This window comes from Eubalaena glacialis, chromosome 13 (assembly GCF_028564815.1).
Source record: "Eubalaena glacialis isolate mEubGla1 chromosome 13, mEubGla1.1.hap2.+ XY, whole genome shotgun sequence".
Lineage (NCBI taxonomy): Eukaryota > Metazoa > Chordata > Mammalia > Artiodactyla > Balaenidae > Eubalaena > Eubalaena glacialis.
The window spans coordinates 91,184,687-91,204,831 of NC_083728.1; the positions used below are offsets into that span (position 1 = coordinate 91,184,687).

The following is a 20,145-nucleotide window of genomic DNA, read 5'->3' on the forward strand; positions in this document are numbered from 1 at the left end:
CTCGTAAGAAGTAAAGGCTGCCCCCGGTGTCTCCTCCAAGAGGATGGCGGCCACGAGGGGGCCAGCCTCGAAGATCTCAGGCACGGACGCAACTCCAGCAGCTACGAGCAGCTGGCCTGTCAATCTCCCCGGCTGGTGCACTGATGCCTTATTCAGTAGCGGACACAACACAGACATTTCTTGGTTTTGATATAAAAGGAATGGATTCTCCAACCAGAGGGAGGTTTGTGACAGAGCAATTCCGTGACATAAGGATCTGCTCCAGGGACTTCTCTGGTGGTCCAGTGGTCAGGACTCGGTGCTTCCACTGCCAGGGCCCGGGTTCAATCCCTGGTAGGGGAACTAAGATCCTGCAAGCCACACGGCACAGCCACAATTAAAAAAAAAAAAAAAAGGATGTGCTCCTAAAGGAAGCCACCAAACCAGCCCTTTTATTCGTAACACAGACGTGAGCAGAGCGGGTTCATCTTGTCTCCGCCCCATCACTCACAGGCTGATGATTTCCACCAACAAAGTCACGCTGCCTCAGGGACACCAGGAGCACATACCTGCTTAATCCCACCATCCCGTGAGACTCGGGTTGTTTTTTTTTTTTATCATCTTTCAGACAAGGCCAAGAATTCCAGTAGAAAGAAGTGTATAACCTATTTCACAGAGGACAAAAATCAATTCTGGATGAATAGCTTTATAAGATTTCAGTTGGGCTGCAGGATTCTGCTATTTTGCTATAATATTCTAGGTAGAGTGACAGTGCATTTAAATACGGTACAAATCAGCCGTATGGCCTGTGAGTAGGCAATGAATAGACGAAAAAAAACAACACAGGTTTTTTTTTTTTTTTGAAAGCCAAGAATGACAGTCAAGTCATTCTTGCCTTTTCAAAAAAAATATTTATTTATTTATTTATTTGGTTGTACTGGGTCTTAGTTGCGGCATGCGAACTCTTAGTTGTGGCATGCATGTGGGATCTAAAGTTCCCTGAGCAGGGATTGAACCCGGTCCCCCTACATTGGGAGCGTGGGGTCTTAACCACTGCGCCACCAGGGGAGTCCCAGGTTTTAATTTCTTAATGCAGTTATAAAATGCTACCAGCATTAATGGGCTTTCTGGTCCAACGTGGTACGGAATGTTACCAGTAAGCACAACCGTGGCTTAGACACGTACAATCGCACACATATAAACACACACCCCCCCCCCATACATACTGGCAGTGCATACGACAGGCTCACTGATAAAGGAAATGTTAAGAAGGAATAATTAAATTACATCTCAGGAGAGAAGGAAAATACAGGGCTGAGGAATCAAAACAGTCTCTTTAAACTCTGAGCTTCAAAAAGATTTAATTCTCCCAAATTAAAGACTTTTCTGGTCAGATACCTTAGGGAAGGCTAAGGGCTGGTCACGTCTCAAAATCCAATTTCTTTTTGTGCTTCACAAAATCCACAGAATAAAAAGGTACAACACGGGCCAAGGATTTTGACCTGGGTAAGAACTAAAATATACAGCAGTGAAATCTGTCTGCTTGGCTATGAGCGATCATTACATATTTTCAGTAAGAAATAAGTCACTCACGAAGAGAATCCTGTGTAAAGCGTCCCCCCAAACCCAATGCCAATGGCTTGCGTGCACTTTGTTTTCACATTTCTGACACCCAAACCCAAGCCCAAGTTTTCAGCCCACCCACCTTGAGTTTAAGAATGATTAAGTACACTTGTAAAATAACGTATTTGGATTTTCAGCTGTGTCACCTACGGTTTCACATGTACATTTAAAACCAGAGATCCCGTCATTCCCTGCATGCAAAAGAGGATCTACAGAGATTTTTTTTGGGGGGGGGGGACAAACACCACCCCTGAGCATGGCTCGCGGGCAGCCCTGCACCAGTGCATCACTGGAACAGCAGCTGCCGGCAGGCGACAGGCCGGGAAGATGACCCCACTGCTGGCCGTCCTGTGCTCCTTTGCTAAGCAGGGACCTGGGCACTTCGTCTCTTCAGCACGTGGTCACGTTGGCCGTGGGGGAGACGAGATTCTCTCTTCTCTCCTCCCCAGACGAACCCGTGAGCAGGCAGGGCTCGGTCGCCCACTCCTGGGCTGGGAGCTCTGACAGAGGGCAGGGCTGGAGGCTCCAGGCGACACCAGGAAGGCAGGAGTTCATGTCCCGTCTGGGCCGGAAGGGGGTTCGTGCTGGGACGAGAGTGCAGGCCCCAGGGTCTGGTGGCGAACTGTAGCCACATGGGTGGTGCCAGCGTCTGAGACTCAGCAAGTCTCCAGACCGATGCCCACGTCCACCCACTGCTCTGGGTGTCCAGGGGACGAAAGGGAACCACACAGAACCTGGTGTGTGAAAGTGGTTTATACCGATTCCCACCAGCTTTGTGCTCAGGAACCAGAGCTGAAGGAAAACGATGCGTTCAGTTCCGTAACATGGGTTTCTGTTTCAATGCTGGCTGGGTGCCCACGTTGAGTTACACTTCACGAGAGCTGTGAGGCAGCGACGGCTCCCGCTGTCCAGCCCAGAGCCCGAGGCTCCAGGCGCCACCGCCAGCAGTGGTAGAATCGGGGGCTGAATTCAGTCCTTAACTCCAGGTTCAAGCTGACGCTCGGCCCCATCACTTAGAAAGTACAAAAGATCTGGTCCCAATCTACGCAAGTCCACTAAGTTTCCCGGCAGTGACAAGTAATCTTAAGTTTGGAGAACTATGACATAAAAAAAATTAACACTGGTGTGTAGTTTGGGGGTTCAGCCAACCAGGACACGTGCTCTGCTGGGTCTGGCTGAGTCCCCTCTCGCCCTGGCAGAGTCCTGCCGTCGAGCACTCAGCGGCCTCTGCCCCTTCTGTCCGGCCTCCTGCAGGGGCCTCAGGCCGGCGACGCTGGGACTCAGGCCCACGTGGAGCAGGGGGAGGGATGCTCGGGCAACGGAACAGGCGAAGGGAAGTGCAGGGGCGCTCACCCCTCCAAAGGCTGGTCAGCAAACACCCACCCGTCCTTTCAGTTCTTCTCAACCAAGAATCCTCGGACCCCCTCTCGGCGGCGCGCAGGTTACAGTGACCCGGGCGAGCAAAGGGCTCTCAGGTCCGAGAAGACAGCGCCTGGGCCAGCCGGGCCCCACGGTGGGGGGAACTGACGCTGACCCCGTCTGCTGGGATGACTGACCCCAAAGAACGACGAAACCACGTGCCTTTCACAAGAGAAACCTGGCGAAGCAGATCTGATTCCCCCAATCACCCCAAGCGTGGAGTCGACCAGCGGGGCCGGGACCAGTCGACAGGGAGGCTGCTCTCTTCCTGGGCATCACAGCGGCCACGGACGCTCCTGACACTAAGGAGACGGACCCCGAGCCCGCTTCCAGAGACACAGAGGGAGGGAGCTCCAGGCATGGCCGGGTGGACGGGGCTGCCGGGTCCCTCTGTCCTTGCTCAGGGCTCAGCAGGGGCCCGGGTACCAGACCCATCGCCGGGGCTCCTGTTTAGTCAGGGATCCAGGACAGATGCACGGAGGCTTTGGGGGAAAGCTATGTTCCCACCTTCTCCTCTAACATAGCACTTCACATCGCTGCCACAACGAGCGTTTCTGCAGATTTCTGCTGCGGTCACATGCGCCCCGGGCACCCCTTGCACCGGGCAACCACTGGGCGAGCAGACTGAAGCTCGGGGACTGACCTTGGAGCTGGGCACTGGAAGGGGGCAGTTTGACAACTGCTTCCCCGTCACGAGCCACTCGACCGCCACAACCCAGGTACACACACAACCCGGAAGAGACACCGCAGACCCTTCCTCTGTTCAAAGAAGAGGGAAGGCAGATACTGTCGCTTTTCCGCTTCCATCCTTAACCGTCACCGTCCCCAAGAAGCCAGAACCAACTTTCATGCCGCCAACTCCTCTTAAAATCCCTCAAAACTTTAACTGCTACGTGTCTTGGTTTGGAATGCAGAGTTCGAGGTATTTGAGGTTGTTTAAATTCTATGAGAATGAGAAGGGAAGCCAGGCAAACACTGAGCTTGTGACCACAATCTCTCATCACTTTTGCTGAACAATTTTGAAGACGAAAACTGGCCCAGGTCACCCTGTAAGCGAGGTGTCCCCAGCCAGCTTCCTCTCTCCTCCTCCTGACACAGGTAAGAAGGACCCCCCCCCGCCCCAGACAGTGGAGCTCGAGCTAAGAGCACAATTCAGGTGCCTATCACATTTGAATTCTGTGCTTTATGGACAAAGAAGCAGCTACAAACGTTCCTTAAAAAAACAAACACAAAAACACACACACAGTTGTTCAACAGGAAGATCAGCAAAGACCAGACGATTTACCTACATGGCCTTCCCTCACTCGGCTGTTCCTCGGCGGTCTTTCAAGCTCACGTGCTATCAGAGAAAAAGGTTTTCAATGTCGGGAAGAACCTCTCTCTTCTAACACCCACATGGAAAACAAGACCAGAAACAAAAATCCACCGCAGAAGAAACCCCAGAAAAATCCAATTTGGAAAGAATTTAATTAACAAAATGAAACAGGGAAAATGGTCCCGGAGGGGCTCCAGGGAGAGGGGACCCCCTCCAGGTCGCCACCCGGCCCCGCCTGACCCGCTCCGCTCGCCGCTGCCTCCTCGGGCCACTCCTTGTTCTGTACAGGCTGAAAACCCAAACGCCTGCAGGCCGTCAGGAAGCGGCTCTCGCTCTCCCAGGCTGGACCGGCACATTAATACATGCAAAGCAAGGCGGTTTCAAGGGCTTCACCAAACAGTTAATTTTGGCAAAATGAGAAAACCAACAAAAAGCTAAAATTCATAAGCAGGATTAAAAGCCGCTGAAGTGAAACCAATGTATTTCTCGACAGTATGGAATGAGACCACAGCTACAGTCTTTTTTTCGCCTCTTGAAGTCTCTGCCACTCTCTCCCCCAGCTCGGGTCAAAGCTCCCAGCAGCACGGCGCGGAGCCCTCTGTCAGCCAGCGCGCGCAGCCCGGGGCCCGAAGAGCTCCCAGGCCGCGGTCAGTCCGTCCGGAGAATCATGGGGGGGTGCTCGCTGTCCTCCAGCCGCAGGGCGCTGGCCTCGTCCTCCAGGCCCGCGCCGCCCGCCGCGCCCAGCTCGTCCGTGTAGGCTGCGGAGAGAGCGGGCGCTTCAGGCCGGGCCGCGGGCGGGAAGACCCCGAGGCCGCGCCCGAGGCGGGACCCGGGCCGGCGGGGAGCTCAGAGCCCACAAGGCTGGGGATTCTCGCCTCTCCCCCGACCAGCAAGCTCTCTGCAGCCTCAGGCACCTCAAGAGGAAGTCGCTGACCTTCCAAGACCCACGAAGGTCAGAAGGGAGCCGGCACGGTAACAGGGCCCTGGTGGGCAGGCCGCAGACCGCCCCTGGTGAGCGGGGGCGCGCTGAGGACAGGGCCACTCAGCCTCCTGGAGCTGTAAGGGGCCTTCCTCTCCAAGAGCAGAGCAGCGAGCCAGGGCACCGCCACCGGGGGAGGTCCCGGCGAGCCTGGGCGGGGACGGCTCACAGGGCGCCCCGGCCTCCGCTGCGCGTGTCTGCCCGAGGGCCTCCCCACCCCCTCCTGCCCCCCCACCCCCTCCTGCCCCCTCCCGGCAGGGCCGGCTTGCTGAATGATTCCACAGCCGGGAGGGTGAAGACTGAGGGTTGAGGGCAGCTTTTCAGCCGAGGGGCGGCAAGCGGGGAACAATCCACATGCACCCAAAACCACGAGGACTGCTGCTTCTTCAAAGATGAAGAAAACGAACTCAGCCTCGAGAGGCCTTGAAAACCGCACTTTACAACAGCTGGCCTGTCTCAGCGCCCCTGCCCCCGCCCCTGCCCTGTCCCCGCGGCAAGAGGCAGGCGGGCAGCCCCGGTGAGAGTGAGAGCAGGAAGCACGAGACCCACGGGCCTGGCGTGATCTGCCTTCCAGGCCCGTCCGCAGCCCTTACCCAGTGCCGTTGGGGACGAAGGCACGTGAGGACCCTTGGCCACAGCCGTGCTGTACGTCTGCGTCACCAAGGGGCAGTCGTGGGACGTGGAGTCTAGGATCTCGTTGGTCGTCTCCATGCTGCCGTCCAACCTGGAAGGGGAGAGAAAAAATGACAGCAGGGACAGTCGGGCACAAGGACAACACAGCCCGTGGGCCAGCTGGGATGGACCTGCAGCCACAGGGCAAAGGCCCCTCACGGGAGGGACACGTGTGCGCTCGTCACGCTGCGCTGACCGCGGAGTGATCCCCGCGAGTCTGTTCACGGGGATTTCTACACACTGAGTCTGATGAAAAAGGTTGTACCCAGGAAGGCAATCTCATCACATTTTTAAAGACTGAACATAAACAGAATACACTATGCAAAAAACAAAATCACCCCCACGTTCACCCTGACTGTAAGAGTATTACGGTATCGCTGTTTAAGAAAAAAAGCAAAAACAGAAAATCTAACTGCACTACCTTCCAATTGACTAATATTAATTCCTTCTTTTCAAAGAGAAAAGCTGCATCTCAGTGAGACAGCAGGCTCTCAGAGAACATGCCCTACGTTGTGGACAGCACCCTGGGGCCATCCCTTTCATGCGCAACACTGAGCTGCGTCCTCAGCGGATCCGGTTCCAAGGAAGAGGGCCCGCAGGCCCCTCCGCAGGGAGAACAGTGCGCACCGGCCGCTCCTGTCTCTGCCCGGCTACTGAGCCGGAAACGGGCAGAGGTGTGGAGCGGGGTCCGTACCCACAAGGAATTCTGCCTGGCAGAGCGAAGCTCCCGCACAGCGCAGGCGGCTGCACTGGGACACGTCCCTTTGCGTCCCCGGCTTCTGGGGAAATGAGCAAACCCCCAAGAAGCGCCCAGCAGCAGCCTGACCACTTGGAGGAGGTGTGGCCGGGGTGCAGCCGACTCACTTGTGCTGTTTCATCAAGGTGCACTCGCCTCCCTCCTGGGGGTCCAGATTGTACATGTATAAGTACCCGTCCGAGGCTCCCACCAGCAATCGGGGAATCTTCTGGATTCTGGTGAGAATAAAAAGCAACCGAATTCTAAGACTAAAACTTTCACAAAGTTCTTATTCAACTAGCAGCTTTTAGCCTGGCCAGGGAAGAACCCCTCTGCCCAAAACGAGCAGATTTAGTTTCATGAACTCGACATACTGTCCATGCGTAAGAGAATAAGGATCGCTTCTGCTGTGCTACCTGAGGCCGTAACACCAAGGCCAAGGGGAACTTGGTGTGAATAAACACTGAGGCCCACAGGAAAACAGGTGGAAACAAAATCAGTTTCGTGGTTTCTGTGATTACTAACGGTAGACATTTTCATAAACTTTTCAACGATGCTAAGTGGATAAAAAGGATGTAGAAGAACGTTTCTAAGATCCGTGGAATCGTGCAGATGTGCTCTCACTGAATTTTCAGGACCATCTTTCCTTGCATGGCTGTACTTGGACTATCGCACTGAGGCTCAGGGAGGCCCTGTGCGGCCTGCGGCTGACTCGGCTGCACGGGGCCTTGAGCCTCGTGAGGCTGCTGGCGTTGGAGGACCCAAGGCTTAAACACTGGCACTCTCACGTGGTCTTGACCTAATGATGTTTTTCTAAACATTCTCAACAAGAACAGAAAGAGGAAAGATGTGAGGATCAGACACCGCAGAGACAGCACCGGGGTCCACGAACGGCACAGGCCCACCTACGGTTCCCTCCGCTCCTGTGACTCTTGCCTAAACCCAAGGTCTAAGTTGGCAGGTAATCCCGGCGCCGCACCGCCACAGTCCCCGGTGCCCCGCGGCCTGGCTCCCAGCTGGATGCGCGGGGGATGGCAGTGGGCCCAGAGGCGGCGCCCACTCTACTCACGTGGCCAGCGCGCAGATGTTCTTGTGGCCACAGAAAGGCAGGCGGACTGTGGCAAAGGCTCTGCCCTGGTTGAACATTTCTGTCACTTGGGAGGGCAGGTAGCTGGTGGACGCCATGAGCACCTTCCCGAAGTAGCCGGTCCAGGTGGTGGGCTCCTCCTGAGGCCTGGAAGGAGGAAACGCTGTCACACACAAGGCTGGGCCCTTCACCGGGAACGACCACGTCCCACTCTCGCCGAGGCAAGGATCAGCCCCCAAACTCAAGAGAAATTTCCCAGACTTCAGGGAAGAGGGGGCACAGGAAGCGACGACCTCTCGGGACCCTGGGGACACTACAGAGCGTGCACTCCAAGGGGCCCTGAGGCCCCTCCCCAGCGGCCCCCTTCGATGACGGCAAGCGATAACTCCCTGCTCTGCAGCCTGTGTGAGGACGCGAGGGACCAGTCCAGCCCCCGCCCCGACCTTTCTGACGGGAGGTCCCCAAAAGCCTCAGCAGCACAAACCCCAACTGCTACTTCCCCGTAGCCCATCTTTGCTGTTACTCATCTTGTACGTATGCGTGCAAGTCACCCTAGACGTCCCTGAGGGTGAGACACACTATAAACAAGCAATACTGACCCTAGTGGACGCTCATCCAGTGTAAGAGAGAAGGTAAGGACCACGCCCTGTGCCGTGCACGCCCACTGCAGCGATACATAATTTAAACCAACCGCTTCACCAATGGAAGCGGCCTCTGTGCAGCAGCGGGGCCAGCACCCCTCCCAGGGCAGCCCTCTCAGAAGGGCTGCGGGAAGAGGCGCTGAGGGGACCGCCCTCGGGGCCTCACGGTCGCCGGCCCGCCCACCGCGCACCCCACACTCCACCTGCCCCGCTGCCGAGCCCGGACGTGCGCTGCTCACTCCAGAGCCAGCAGGACGGCGCTCACGCCGTCCACCCAGTCGGCGTACAGACTGCTCTGCGCTGCCCTGAACAGATGCACCCCTGCGACTCACTTTTCTTTCACAGTCTCGAGCTTGAAGATGTGCACAGTCTCCGTGTTGCTGGAGGTGGATAGGAACACGCCGTCCGTGCTGAAGGCCAGCGAGCAGATGCTCACACACCTGGGGCGAGGGGGAGGCCCGAGTCACACTGCTTTCTGGGCACAGAGGGCAACCAGCAGTGCCCCGGGGAATTCACGAAAGTCACAGCGAAGGAAGGGCCCCGTGACAGGCGCATGTGGGGCTACTGGTATCTTCCTTATTCCTTCCTAGTCAACTCCTCAAAACATGTGCTCAAGGAAGGAGAATGTCTCAAAGGTGACACCAAGTACGAGTCACCCTTTAATAGATCCTTACGTGGTTAACTCTTTGAGATTTCACGTACCTAAGGGAATCAGGACTTCACTAAACCATTTTTAGCTGAATGAGGCTGGCTTTATAGCACTAAGCTTAGTAAAAGAACCCAATAATTGAGACTATAGCAATTCTTAACACGGAAGAGGATAAACTGGCAACGTTGATAATGTTTAAAAGCAAACTTTCGATAAACTAAGACTCTACAGTTTACCTTAAAAATCACTGTTAAAATCCCAAAGCCACCAAACAAACCTACATTTCCTCGTAACCCTAGAAATACAAGATGTATTCAGCCCTGTCAATAGTTAAGGGGCTTTATTCAATTCAATACATATTTACGGGAGCTCACGATGCACCCAGCATTGTGCTGACGCTCAGGATATGATTTTTGCCTCAGTGGAGCCTGGAGGGAGGTGTGAGCAGGAACTAAACTCACGGCACGCAGGGGACTAAGAAGTTAAGTGGAAGCTGCTACAGGAGCTCGGAGGGAAATGCTATTCCCGCGGGAGGTCGGGAAAGGCCTCCCCAGGGACACTCAACAGACTCAGAGGTTAAGGAGTCGGCAGCTCACAGCCATGACCTCCATGGAGACAGAGGTTCCTCCCCTGAGGAGCTGGGAGCGACGGGGAAGGGAAACAAACCACAGCTGGAAAGGAAGGATGCTGGGAGGCCTCGAAATCCAAGGCCTTTCGGGGTCTAGAGCCAATCCCAGGGGCAAGAAGACGACCCTGAGAGGCTCCAAACAGGGCTGTGCTCCCATGATACTCCCATCTTCAAAGAACGACAGACGGGGCTCAAGTCTGAAGGATGGAGCCCAGGGAACAAGAGCAGAGCCCAAGGTGAGTGCGAGGCTGGATGGTGACGCCGGTGGGGCTGCACGGGGGAGAGGCCGGCCCTGCTGCTTGACCGGTGCGCCGGCCCCTGAGCCCCTCTGGCCGGGGCACCGGGTCAGAGGCCGGGATGTTCACTAGGACAAGGTGTGTTCGGGATCGTGAGCAGTCGGGGCCACATCCTGGCCGGTGGCTGGAGCACCCGGCACCCCGCGGGCAGGAGAAACGCGGGGAACCTCGGCAGACGGCCTGGGCAACACGGGAGGGTCACCGGTGGCACACAGACAGGCGTCTAGGCTAAGGAGAGCGCGGGCTGCACAGAGCGGGGTGGGAGAGGATCCCGGGCAGAGACGCGGAGACAGGAGGGAGAAATGAGCAGTGAACGGCGAGGGCTGCCGTGTGTGGCACTGAAGCCCAAGCATCAGCGGTGGGAGGGACCCGGAGGAGAGGGCGCGAGGCCCCTGGAGAAGGGTGGTCCCTGGTCCGAGGAGACAGGTACTACAGATGGGGAAGGGGACGGAGTGCCGCACAGTGACTGTGGCTTGGTGTTTCTTTAGAAAAAAGGAAACTACTGTAAGGGCCAAAGCTATTTGCCGGAGTGCTGGGGAGCCGGGGGTGCTGGTTACAGGTCTCAGAGCAGAGCCTGAGGGGAGGAGCTGCTGACCAGGTCAGGAGCCCCCGGCTGCGCTCGCCCCGCCTGCCTGGGCGAGCTCATCCTTCCACAACCCCGGGCCATCCGGCCACCGCTCTGTGTTTGGGGGAATCACGGACAAACAAAACCCAGTTTGCTCCGATGAAAATGTCCCTCTAACCTCCCACGACAAGACTTCCAAACGCCACCTGACCACTCGGCTGAAGATGCTGGTCACTGAACTGGGACCCCCAGTGTCTGAGTTTCCATTGTTGGTCACAGAGAGTATAAAACTGAAATCTGAACTGAAGCTCCAGAATCAATTTCGGAGATTTATGTACATTACCTCTTCACTCCTCTCCGGAACTCGAAGAGTTTTTGTCCTTCTGGAATGGAAAATACCCTAATCACGGTCCCCTGTGATAGGGAAAGAAGGAAAGAAAAAGGAATTTTAGCTGGGTAGAATCAGGTTTGTATTTCCTGCACATCAGACCTTAGTGGACGGAGTGATGACAGCTGCCCTGGGCCGGGTGGCCTCGGGGGCCCCTGCACCCCCTTCATACTTGACAGGCACTCACCAGAACACGCCCTGTTCCACTGTTCACATGATAATATGACGTCAACCCACTTTAACTCACTACTTCTTCTAAACACTAAGGGCCTTGAAGTCAAAGCTGGAATACAATAGTTCTATTTTCCCTAAGCCATCTGAGGTTTAAACTATTAAAAATCCACCCTGGGAATTCCCTGGCAGTCCAGCAGTTAAGACTCTGCGCTTTCACTGCCGTGGACCTGAGTTCGATCCCTGGTCAGGGAACTAAGATCCCACAAGCTGCGTGGTGTGGCCAAAAAAACCCAAAAAAAACCCCCCAAAACAAAAAGACCAAAAATACCCTTAAGCATTACTTGGAGGCCCCTCTGACGCCCCTTCCTGCCCCTTCCTCCCACTTTAAGCGGAGCCACTGATCAAGGGTTGATTAGCAACTGAATACCTGGAAATGTTACTTAATTGCCTAAAAAGGAATGAAGCCAAACTTACAAAATGGAAGACCTACACCAAGAAAAGGTCTACAACCAGGACAAAAGAAAATCTGACTAAACGGGGAGCTGCAGCACATCACATGGGGCAGGGGAATGAAATGCTGTTAACATGCAGATCTCCCCACCCCTCCCCCCAAATTCCCAGGGCATGTGTGGATGCGGGGCAGGACCTGGGCATCTGGGAGAGTTGATGAGACAGAACAGCTAAGTACGTGAAAATGAGTGATACTTTCAACATCTAAATATTAAAAGAAAACTACAAGCTACAGTAATAGACTAACACAAAGAGACACAGTCTGACAGAGCAGAATGGAAACACCTTAAAACAGGCAGCATCTTGAATCTATGGGGTAGGAGAGTTATTAGACATTTAACTTCATACTGTACAAATTTTAGAAGGTTCAAGCTGTTAAATATAAGAACCATTAAGATTATCTGACATGTTTATAAATAGGAAAACAAAAACCCCAACCTATAAACAACCCAAATGTACAGCACCAGGAATTGTTAAATAAATTGTGATAAATTCATATAACAGGATACTACACAGCCAGTAGAAATCAAGCTGGAGATAAAATGGTTCCCTTTTGGAAAATATTAATAAAGACAATGATTCTCTGGACAGAAGAACGCCAAGTTTGTAATTTTGGTTATCCAAAAATAACCACGGCAAAGGTTTTGTCCTTTGCAGCCTAAACTTTTAGATTTAGATATATTCTTAACGGCATACCTACTGTGTAAAACTAATTAATTAAGAGCTGTGGGTCACAGCTTGACTGCAGTTCCTCGAAAACAGGATTAAGCCACACACCTTGGCAAAGCTCCAGCACCTAGTACACAGCAGTGCTGAGAAGGCCACTGGTAGTCTAAGGTCACAAACTGAATTTTGTGAAATTAAGCGTTCGCTCTTTAAAGTCTAGAAAAAAAATGTTCTATTTTTCACTAGCCTTGAAATCCCATGAAGTGCTTTAGGGCCTCTTAATACCTAATAAAAGGTCATAAAGATTAAGACTGATTAATCGAGGGATAACAGAGTTTCGTGGCTGTCGTGATCCTCCCAGGGGAGAAGAAAAGGACAAGGTGACGCTGTGATCACCCAGCACAGTGTTCAAAACAGTCAGGCTTGGAGTCCAGTTCCTCTGTCGCTGCCCAGCTGGGTGACCCTGGACCGACGACTTAACCTCTCTGAGCCCTCAATATGAAGTAGGGAAAGGTTTACCTTACCGAGGGGGTCAATGCGGTAAATGAACATCAAGGGTCTAGTGAGTGACCCATAAACAGTAGCATCGTTATCACAGAAAGTGGGTGTGAGGGTCCAGACCCACACGGGAAAGGTAGAGAAGTGAGCCGACGTTTATGTACCTCATTTGGGTGGCTGGTTCCAGGGGAGAGGTGACTTAGGAGGGGGCTCCTTTACGTTTTCAGTGAGAAAGCATCAAAGTAAATTAGGCAGTGGGCACTGAGAAGAGAGGAATGAGCCAGGAGAACATAGAGCAAGCAGAGAAGGGAGGAGACACAGCAGCTGAGCTGGGAGAGGACGAAGGCCCACCAGGGTCACAGGGCCAAGAGAAGGGGGCAAACGGAAGGGATGCCCAAGCCATTTTGTCCTCCATGCAGGGAGCTTAAAAAGGGCCACGTCCCCTTACCCCGAAATCCTTCTCACTGGAAAGTCACGTTAATGTTTAGAGATGACCGTGAAAAGTTTATACGTAAGACTTACATACACTATCTCTATTCCAATTACTGCTATAAATATATACTAATACAGCTGAAATACTAGAAACACTAAACCACCCCAGAAGGATGGCTAAATAAATGACAGCTGAACACGCACAGCCACGACACGGGCTCCACTGAGGCGAGCACGGCCGTGGAGCCCTGCCCTGTCTCTCCCCGCACCCGCCCTCCAGGCCGTGGACCGTGCCTGGCTGTGAGCTGGCTGGTACAAAACTGCTTTGCTGGTTAGCAAACTAACTGTGTGAACAGAGGTGACCTGGTTTTCCACAGGGCTGCAGCAGCCTTACCTTCTCGGAAGCAGTGGCGAGCTTGGTTCCGCTGGCGTCGAAGGCCAGTGCGGCTAAAGGGCTGTCATGAGCCGGGATCATGTTTGCAGCTCTCTGGAAGGAAGGGTAAAGTGACACCATGACCGCCGTGCCCTGCGCTGCCCACCGGCTGTTACTAGAACACCAGCACGGTTAACACAGACGCCAAATCCCCCTGATTAACCAGGGGTGAGGGGTCCGAGGAAATGCTGCTCAAAACCTTTTAAAAATAAGCAAAGCAATGTCTCCACGGAGTTTTACAGTTTTCTCCACTGCTTCTAGCACTTGTGCCGCTAGGCGCGCAGCACTGCGGGGACAGGAACACGTCCGGAGGCAGGATGACTCGGACCTGCTCGGCCACGGAGAGGGTGGCAGCGGAAACCATGCCCGGGAAACGAGGAGGGCAGAGGCTCCTCGGCCCTCCTTTTAGGAAGAAGGGGTGTTGTAAAGAGCTCTCCAAGGACCAAAGAACCTCACCAGATTGATGGTGTCGAAGACCTGCACCTCCCCGATGGTCGCGCTGCCCGGATACGCCAGGTAACAGTTGTCGTTGCTGATCGACAGCGCGCACAGGCCTGCGAGCAACACACGGGGAAGAAACGCGGGTCAGGTCCCCCAGGTGTCACCAGAACTCAGCACTTACGCAAGAACACGGAAAGCAAGGGGAGCGCTGCTGCGGCCTTGGTGGTCGTATCACTGGGTTTTAAGTTCCACACGCCCCAAACCGCCACCGTAGGGGACAGCGGGACTGTAAAAACAGGCTAAAGCCCTTTGGTTGGAACTGGTTAGAAACCTCAAAACTGAAGGCTGACCCAACCAACAATTTATGTGGTCACAAGACCAGCATCAGAAGGACGGTAGCTTGCTTTAAGATCAATACTTTAAAAATCTGTGGAACCTAAAAAGAGAAGAAAATCTCTCTCACCGACAGCTCTTAGAAAGGCAGACCTGTCCGGTCCCCACGCGCTCACCTGCGGGGTTTGGGGGCGTCTCCCGGATGGTGTGCAGCACCTTCATGTCCCGGATGTTGTGTATATACAGAGACTCCTCCAGGCACACGATCAGCCTCTGGAAAAGACACAACACGGAAAACCAAATGTAAGGCAGAGCCAGTACGACGCTCGCTCCCGACCTCCAGTTAGCGGACTCCTGCACTAAGACGCTGTGTCCCTTCCGGAACCCTTGCGCTGGGTGCTCATGGCACAGTCCCCGCTCGCCCAGGGTGGCGTCTGTACCCAAGACCGCTTCCGCCAGCTCTACCAGGACTTCTAACTGTACGATTTAATTCAACCTCATAGAAAGCGGTCTCCAGCTAAGAAAGCCATGGTTTGCTTTTGTTGCGCTCTCGGCCCTCCCCCCACGAACACCAGGTCTAGAGCCTGGGACAGGTTTGATGAAGGTTTCAAAAACTGATGCTGAATGAGGCACGGCAGGATGAAAGTGAAAACGAGGGCTTTTTAAAAAGTGTAAAATTCTGCACCCAGACTCTTTTGCAGGTGTCGAAGTTCTCGCTCCATTTTAAGGAGGATGGGTGTGTAGCTGATGCACCAAGGGGATGGTTTATGTAACAGAGACACGCGGCCGCCCTCGGCTCTGCAGGAGCTGGTACGTGAATGGTCACTTGCATGTTACAAGTATGAAAAAAGTTCAACGTGTTACACTTTGTAATTTACCATCTTAACCAATCTTTCTGTCAACAGACCCAGTTTCAACCACGTCAGTGGTGTCCACTTTACCAGTCAGGACATTTCAGAACCCACTAGCTGCAGTCATGCACGGGCCACCCGAGGCCACGTAACAACTGGTTGTTGACAGAACGTGGTGACAGCCCTTAAGGACAAGGCTGTATTTTGTGAGTAAGCCAAAGCCATGTGACCATCTCATGGAATAAACTCAAGTGCCAGCCACCAGGTCTACACTCCGGGCCAGACATTCTTATGGGTTTTGGGAGAGACACAAAAAAGTAATAAATCCTTCATCTTAAAAGTTAAATTGACAGTTAAAGGGATAGAGAATTCCCTGGCCGTCCAGAGGTTAGGATACGGTGCTTTCAACTGCCAGAGCCCGGGTTCAGTCCCTGGTCAGGGTAGCTAAGACCCTGCAAGCCACAAGGGGTGGCAAAAAAAAAAAAAAAAAAGATAAAGATGCTCACAGATTTTTTTAAAAAGTAACATTTATAAAAAGCAAAAGAAGGTTCATGTCTTGAGGGATGAGTAAAGCAACCGGGAGAGGCCAGGGAATCGTCAGGAATGGGGCTATTTGGGCAAAACTGTTGAGACGAGAAAACAGAGTTGAGTCCAGGTGGCGGCTCAGGTGAGCAGGCGCGTGGCCGGAGGGACCAGAAGCACCGCCTGGGGACGGTCGCTGTGTCCGAGGGGCGCCACTGAGAACTCGGAGACACGGCCGAAGCCCCCGGCAGCTAAGCGGGGTGAGAGCGCGGCCCACCTGCCTGTTCAGCTTCACAGCCAGGATGGTGTTGGAGTAGCTGTAGTTGCAGATCTCGGTCCCCTTCTTAAAGTGGCAAACCTTCAGCTTCCTGGGGGCTTTGAGGCTAACGATGGCCACTAAGCTGCTTGAGAACAATCTTTCCACGATGCACACATCTTCAGTGTCAGCTGAAAGGAGGAAAAAACCCCACATCTGTGTGTATCCCTGTCAATAGGCACAACGCGCTCGTGCGTGCAAACACGCGTCTACGGGCGGGCTCCCCACTGCGAGCTCTGGGGCCAACAGAGCGGGTCAAGTTCGCTGCTTACGAGGCCTGGACAAGCCGCCGGCAGGTCGCCCTGCACTCCACAAGGAGGACCCGCTCCTCAGAGGCCCCCCCCATTTCACACGTGGCACCCTGTCACTGCCCCCCCGGGGGGTCACCCGTAACTGCCTTCATCTGCTCCCTGGCTGCTCCCTAAACTCACTGGAATGTGAGCCCCGCCCAGACACAGGCCTCATTTTCGGGCTCACAGCTGTAACCCCGGCACTTACAACTGTACCTGACATATGACGGCCCCCAAGCGTTCCCTGAATGACTGCATCTCTGGAGGGCTTGCTTTCCTGCCTGTAAAGGGGGCTCACGGCTACCCTGGTGTGAGGAGGGACTTACAGACTCCAGCACGCAGTCAGCCCTCGATCCCCTTCGCTCCCTGCTCCCCACCCCCGCTCAGAAGACGGGGGGTTGTGAACTGAGTGCACAGCAGCCCCCACAGACGAGAACAGACACGGTGGACCCTGCGCGGCTGTTACTTCACCCCCGTCTCCCAGGGAGGCCCCCACACCCGCACTCTCTCCTTACTCCCCACCTTGGTTTCATTGGTAATTGCCTGGGGTAAGTTCAGATGGAGGAGCAAAGAGAATTCTGGAATGCAGGAAGAGCCCAGAGCCAAGAATCTAGATGATTTTCACGGGCAGCCTGTCTCGACCTGAGCTACGGGAAGTACCGCTGAGCCGAGGTTCAGCACAGACCCGTTCACCACCCTAACAATGATCTGAGGCCACACTCTGTCTGGAGCTGAGCGGAGCACAGAGGACAGAGCCACCCGGATGGATCACAGCCCAGGGGACCTGGGAGGCCTGCCTAGCCAGAGCCTCGAGAGCAGCTCCACCGTGAACAGGAGCGCCCGTGTGAAAGTCCGCACACCAGACCGGGTGCACGGCCACTCGAGGGGGCCCCTTCCACTCAGCTGTCGCTGACCTTAATGGTGTAACTTAAAAACACACGTAGGTTAGTTTCGAAACCAAACTACTACAGTGAGCAAGTGCGCTCTAAAGGTCCCCGAAGAAAGACACAAACTGTTCTAGGAAAACGCGTGGTATCAGTCATCTCAACATGGGTTTGACAGCCCAACGTGCTCAGCACAGGGCCCAACTACTGGGTGTCAGCCAAGAGTCATATCCAAAGTGACGCGACTCACGTTTGTGGGAAACAATTAAGATATCGCTATTACATAGACTGGAATAGGCAATAAAATCAAGTGCATGATTCCAAGCTCTTTACAGTAGTTTAATCATAGCTGCTTTTACACAAATGAGAATCACTTCTCTTGCCTGCAGCTACAAACTAACCTTCCTTCAAAAAGAGCCACACAAGCCTGAAGCTTGTCTGCCCGGCAGCATCTCAGGGGAGTTGCCTACCCCTTCCAGGATCTGACCCTGGACTGAAGGGCACAACCATGCGTGACCTCCAGCACAGAGGGACGCGGCCTCGGCCTGTTTTCATCGGCTGATTCGACTCCAGCACCTGCACAGGCAGTGTTCCAACATCAGGCCGACCCGACTCGGGAGAGACCAACCGCCACCCAGAACAGCAATGATGTGCAGTAAAGATAACCTCCCTCGGGCCCAGATCCTCACCTTCTCCCGTCAGCCCCTTTCCCGCAGGAAGCCGACGGGGAGACCTAAGCGCAACCTGAGCAGGACCCGAGGGCCGGGAGGGGCTGTGCCCGTGGCTGGGAGAGGCTGGGCCCGTGGGCCGGGAGAGGCTGGGCCCGTGGCTGGGAGAGGCTGGGCCCGAGGGCCGGGAGAGGCTGGGCCCGTGGCTGGGAGGGGCAGGACCCGTGGCTGGGAGGGGCTGGGCCCGTGGCTGGGAGAGGCTGGGCCCGTGGGCTGGGAGGGGCAGGGAGGGCCGTCTCCACAGCCACGCTTGCTCCCACGAGGCTCAGGCCCATCCTGCCCGGCGTCTCACCCTTCAGGCTCCCACCTCCGAGTCACCTCACTCTCTCAGGATCTGACGACGGTTTGGAGGCACACGGCCCTGATGGATGGCACCCTGCACTTCTCACGCAGTGCTGTCCTGTCATCCCTGGGAACCCGGACGCCGGCTCAGCAGTGGTGACCCTCCCACCCCCGCCCAGGCCCAGCTTCCAAGGACAGGAGTGTGTCTGCCTGGGCACACTGCCCCCTAACGGGTCTGACGCTGGCTGGCACACTGAATCTGGTAACACGGACGCCGTCCGGAGACCCCGGCAGATTCTGATGGGGAGGCAGAACAAAATGTGACAGGGAGGTGAGTGAGGAAGTGGACAAAGAACTCTCGCAGCTGGCAGGAGAAGCCGTGTAACGAGGAGGTGCAGAGATGGGGGAGGGATGGATGGTCACGTGTGGGACACGTACGGCCAAAGAAAGTGCCTGTCTTGAGATAAATGAGCAACTAGAGGCACTGATGGAGAGACAAACAACGCAGTAGAGACAGGATGACGTCTGAGAAACTGGAAGGCATGAGAGCCAGCAGGACTGGTTTCAATAGACAGGTACCCCCCTTTTCCCCATTTGAAAGGAGGGAGATGAGAAGATGGCACAGATCGGGGTGAGGGGGGCGGTCATCTGAGGGAGGAAATACTAGGGAGTTCCACGCTGAAAGCATCCGTTTCTCCTTGAGGCATGCGAGCGGTTATCAGCTCTGAGGGGCACAGAGGCGGGAGGTTTAATGAGGGAGGACAGTATGAACAATCCCCTCACAGGGTAAGCAAACAGTAATTAGAAAAATGTCGGATCATCAGCAGGCACTGTCAGTCTCCCGCTGAGGCTGCGGCAATCAATTAAAATTCAACCAGTCAGAGGAAAATCATATCAATGCAAGCGATGCAGAAGAAGCACGAGAATATTCACTGCCTATTCACAGTAAAAACTCAGAAACCTAAGGATCAGAAGAAACTTCTTCAATCAATAAAGGACTTCTGTGAAAAATGTCACAGCTAGCACCACACTTCATGGTGGACTTAATACTGGACTCTCTTCCTTTTAAGACTGGAAACAGGGCAGGGCTGCCCCCTCCTCACTCCGGACTGGAAGCTGGCAGATGGCCACAGGCAGGAAGACACCAAAGGCACAAGGACCAGAAAGGAAGGCAGCAAACTACTACTCTGCAAGCTCATGGAACCTACTAAGCAACTATTAAAGGTAATGAACGAACTTAGCAAAGTCACAGGATACAAGGTTAGAATACAAGAATCAACCATATTTTTATACACTCTTAGCAAACAACTGGGAAGTAAAACGAAGAAATTCCATTTACAACACTCTCAAAAACCAAAACATCAGGACAAAATTTAACAAAAGATGTAAGACCTCCATACCAAAACCCACAGAATATTACTAAAAGAAATTAAGGAAGAGCTTCATAAATGGAGAGATATACCACGTTCACAGACTGGAATACTCAACATTATATGTTAAGATACCAATTCTCACACAACTGACATCTAGGTCCAACGCAACCCCAATCACAATCCCAGCAGACTTTTTTTGTAGACACTGACAAGCTGATTTTAAAGTCAGAAAGGCAAAGGATCTAGAATATCCAAGGCTATCTTGAAAAAGAACAAAGTTGAAGGGCCTACACATCACGTGACTTCAAACCTCAGTATACAAACAAAGTGACAGGAAACAAGACAGTATGTTTCCGACATAAAGACTAACAAACAGACCAACAGAAGAGAATGAAGAGCAGGGACAGACTCACACTTATAGGACTGTTATTAGGC

At 53.9% G+C, this 20,145-nt stretch overlaps 1 protein-coding gene across 1 annotated transcript in view; it reads right to left on the reverse strand.

The window, feature by feature from the left end:
- Positions 1–4,469: 4,469 nt before the first annotated feature.
- WIPI2 (WD repeat domain, phosphoinositide interacting 2) overlaps positions 4,470–20,145 on the reverse strand; it is a 30,483-nt gene continuing 14,807 nt past the window's right edge. The window contains exons 3-12 of the mRNA XM_061207751.1: positions 16,115–16,284; positions 14,641–14,737; positions 14,147–14,244; positions 13,652–13,744; positions 10,933–11,003; positions 8,784–8,891; positions 7,793–7,957; positions 6,852–6,959; positions 5,909–6,039; positions 4,470–5,094 (exon numbers count right to left, since the gene is read on the reverse strand). Coding sequence (XP_061063734.1) covers positions 4,985–5,094; positions 5,909–6,039; positions 6,852–6,959; positions 7,793–7,957; positions 8,784–8,891; positions 10,933–11,003; positions 13,652–13,744; positions 14,147–14,244; positions 14,641–14,737; positions 16,115–16,284 — 1,151 coding nt within the window. The 3' untranslated portion in view covers positions 4,470–4,984. The remainder of the gene's footprint in view (positions 5,095–5,908; positions 6,040–6,851; positions 6,960–7,792; positions 7,958–8,783; positions 8,892–10,932; positions 11,004–13,651; positions 13,745–14,146; positions 14,245–14,640; positions 14,738–16,114; positions 16,285–20,145) is intronic.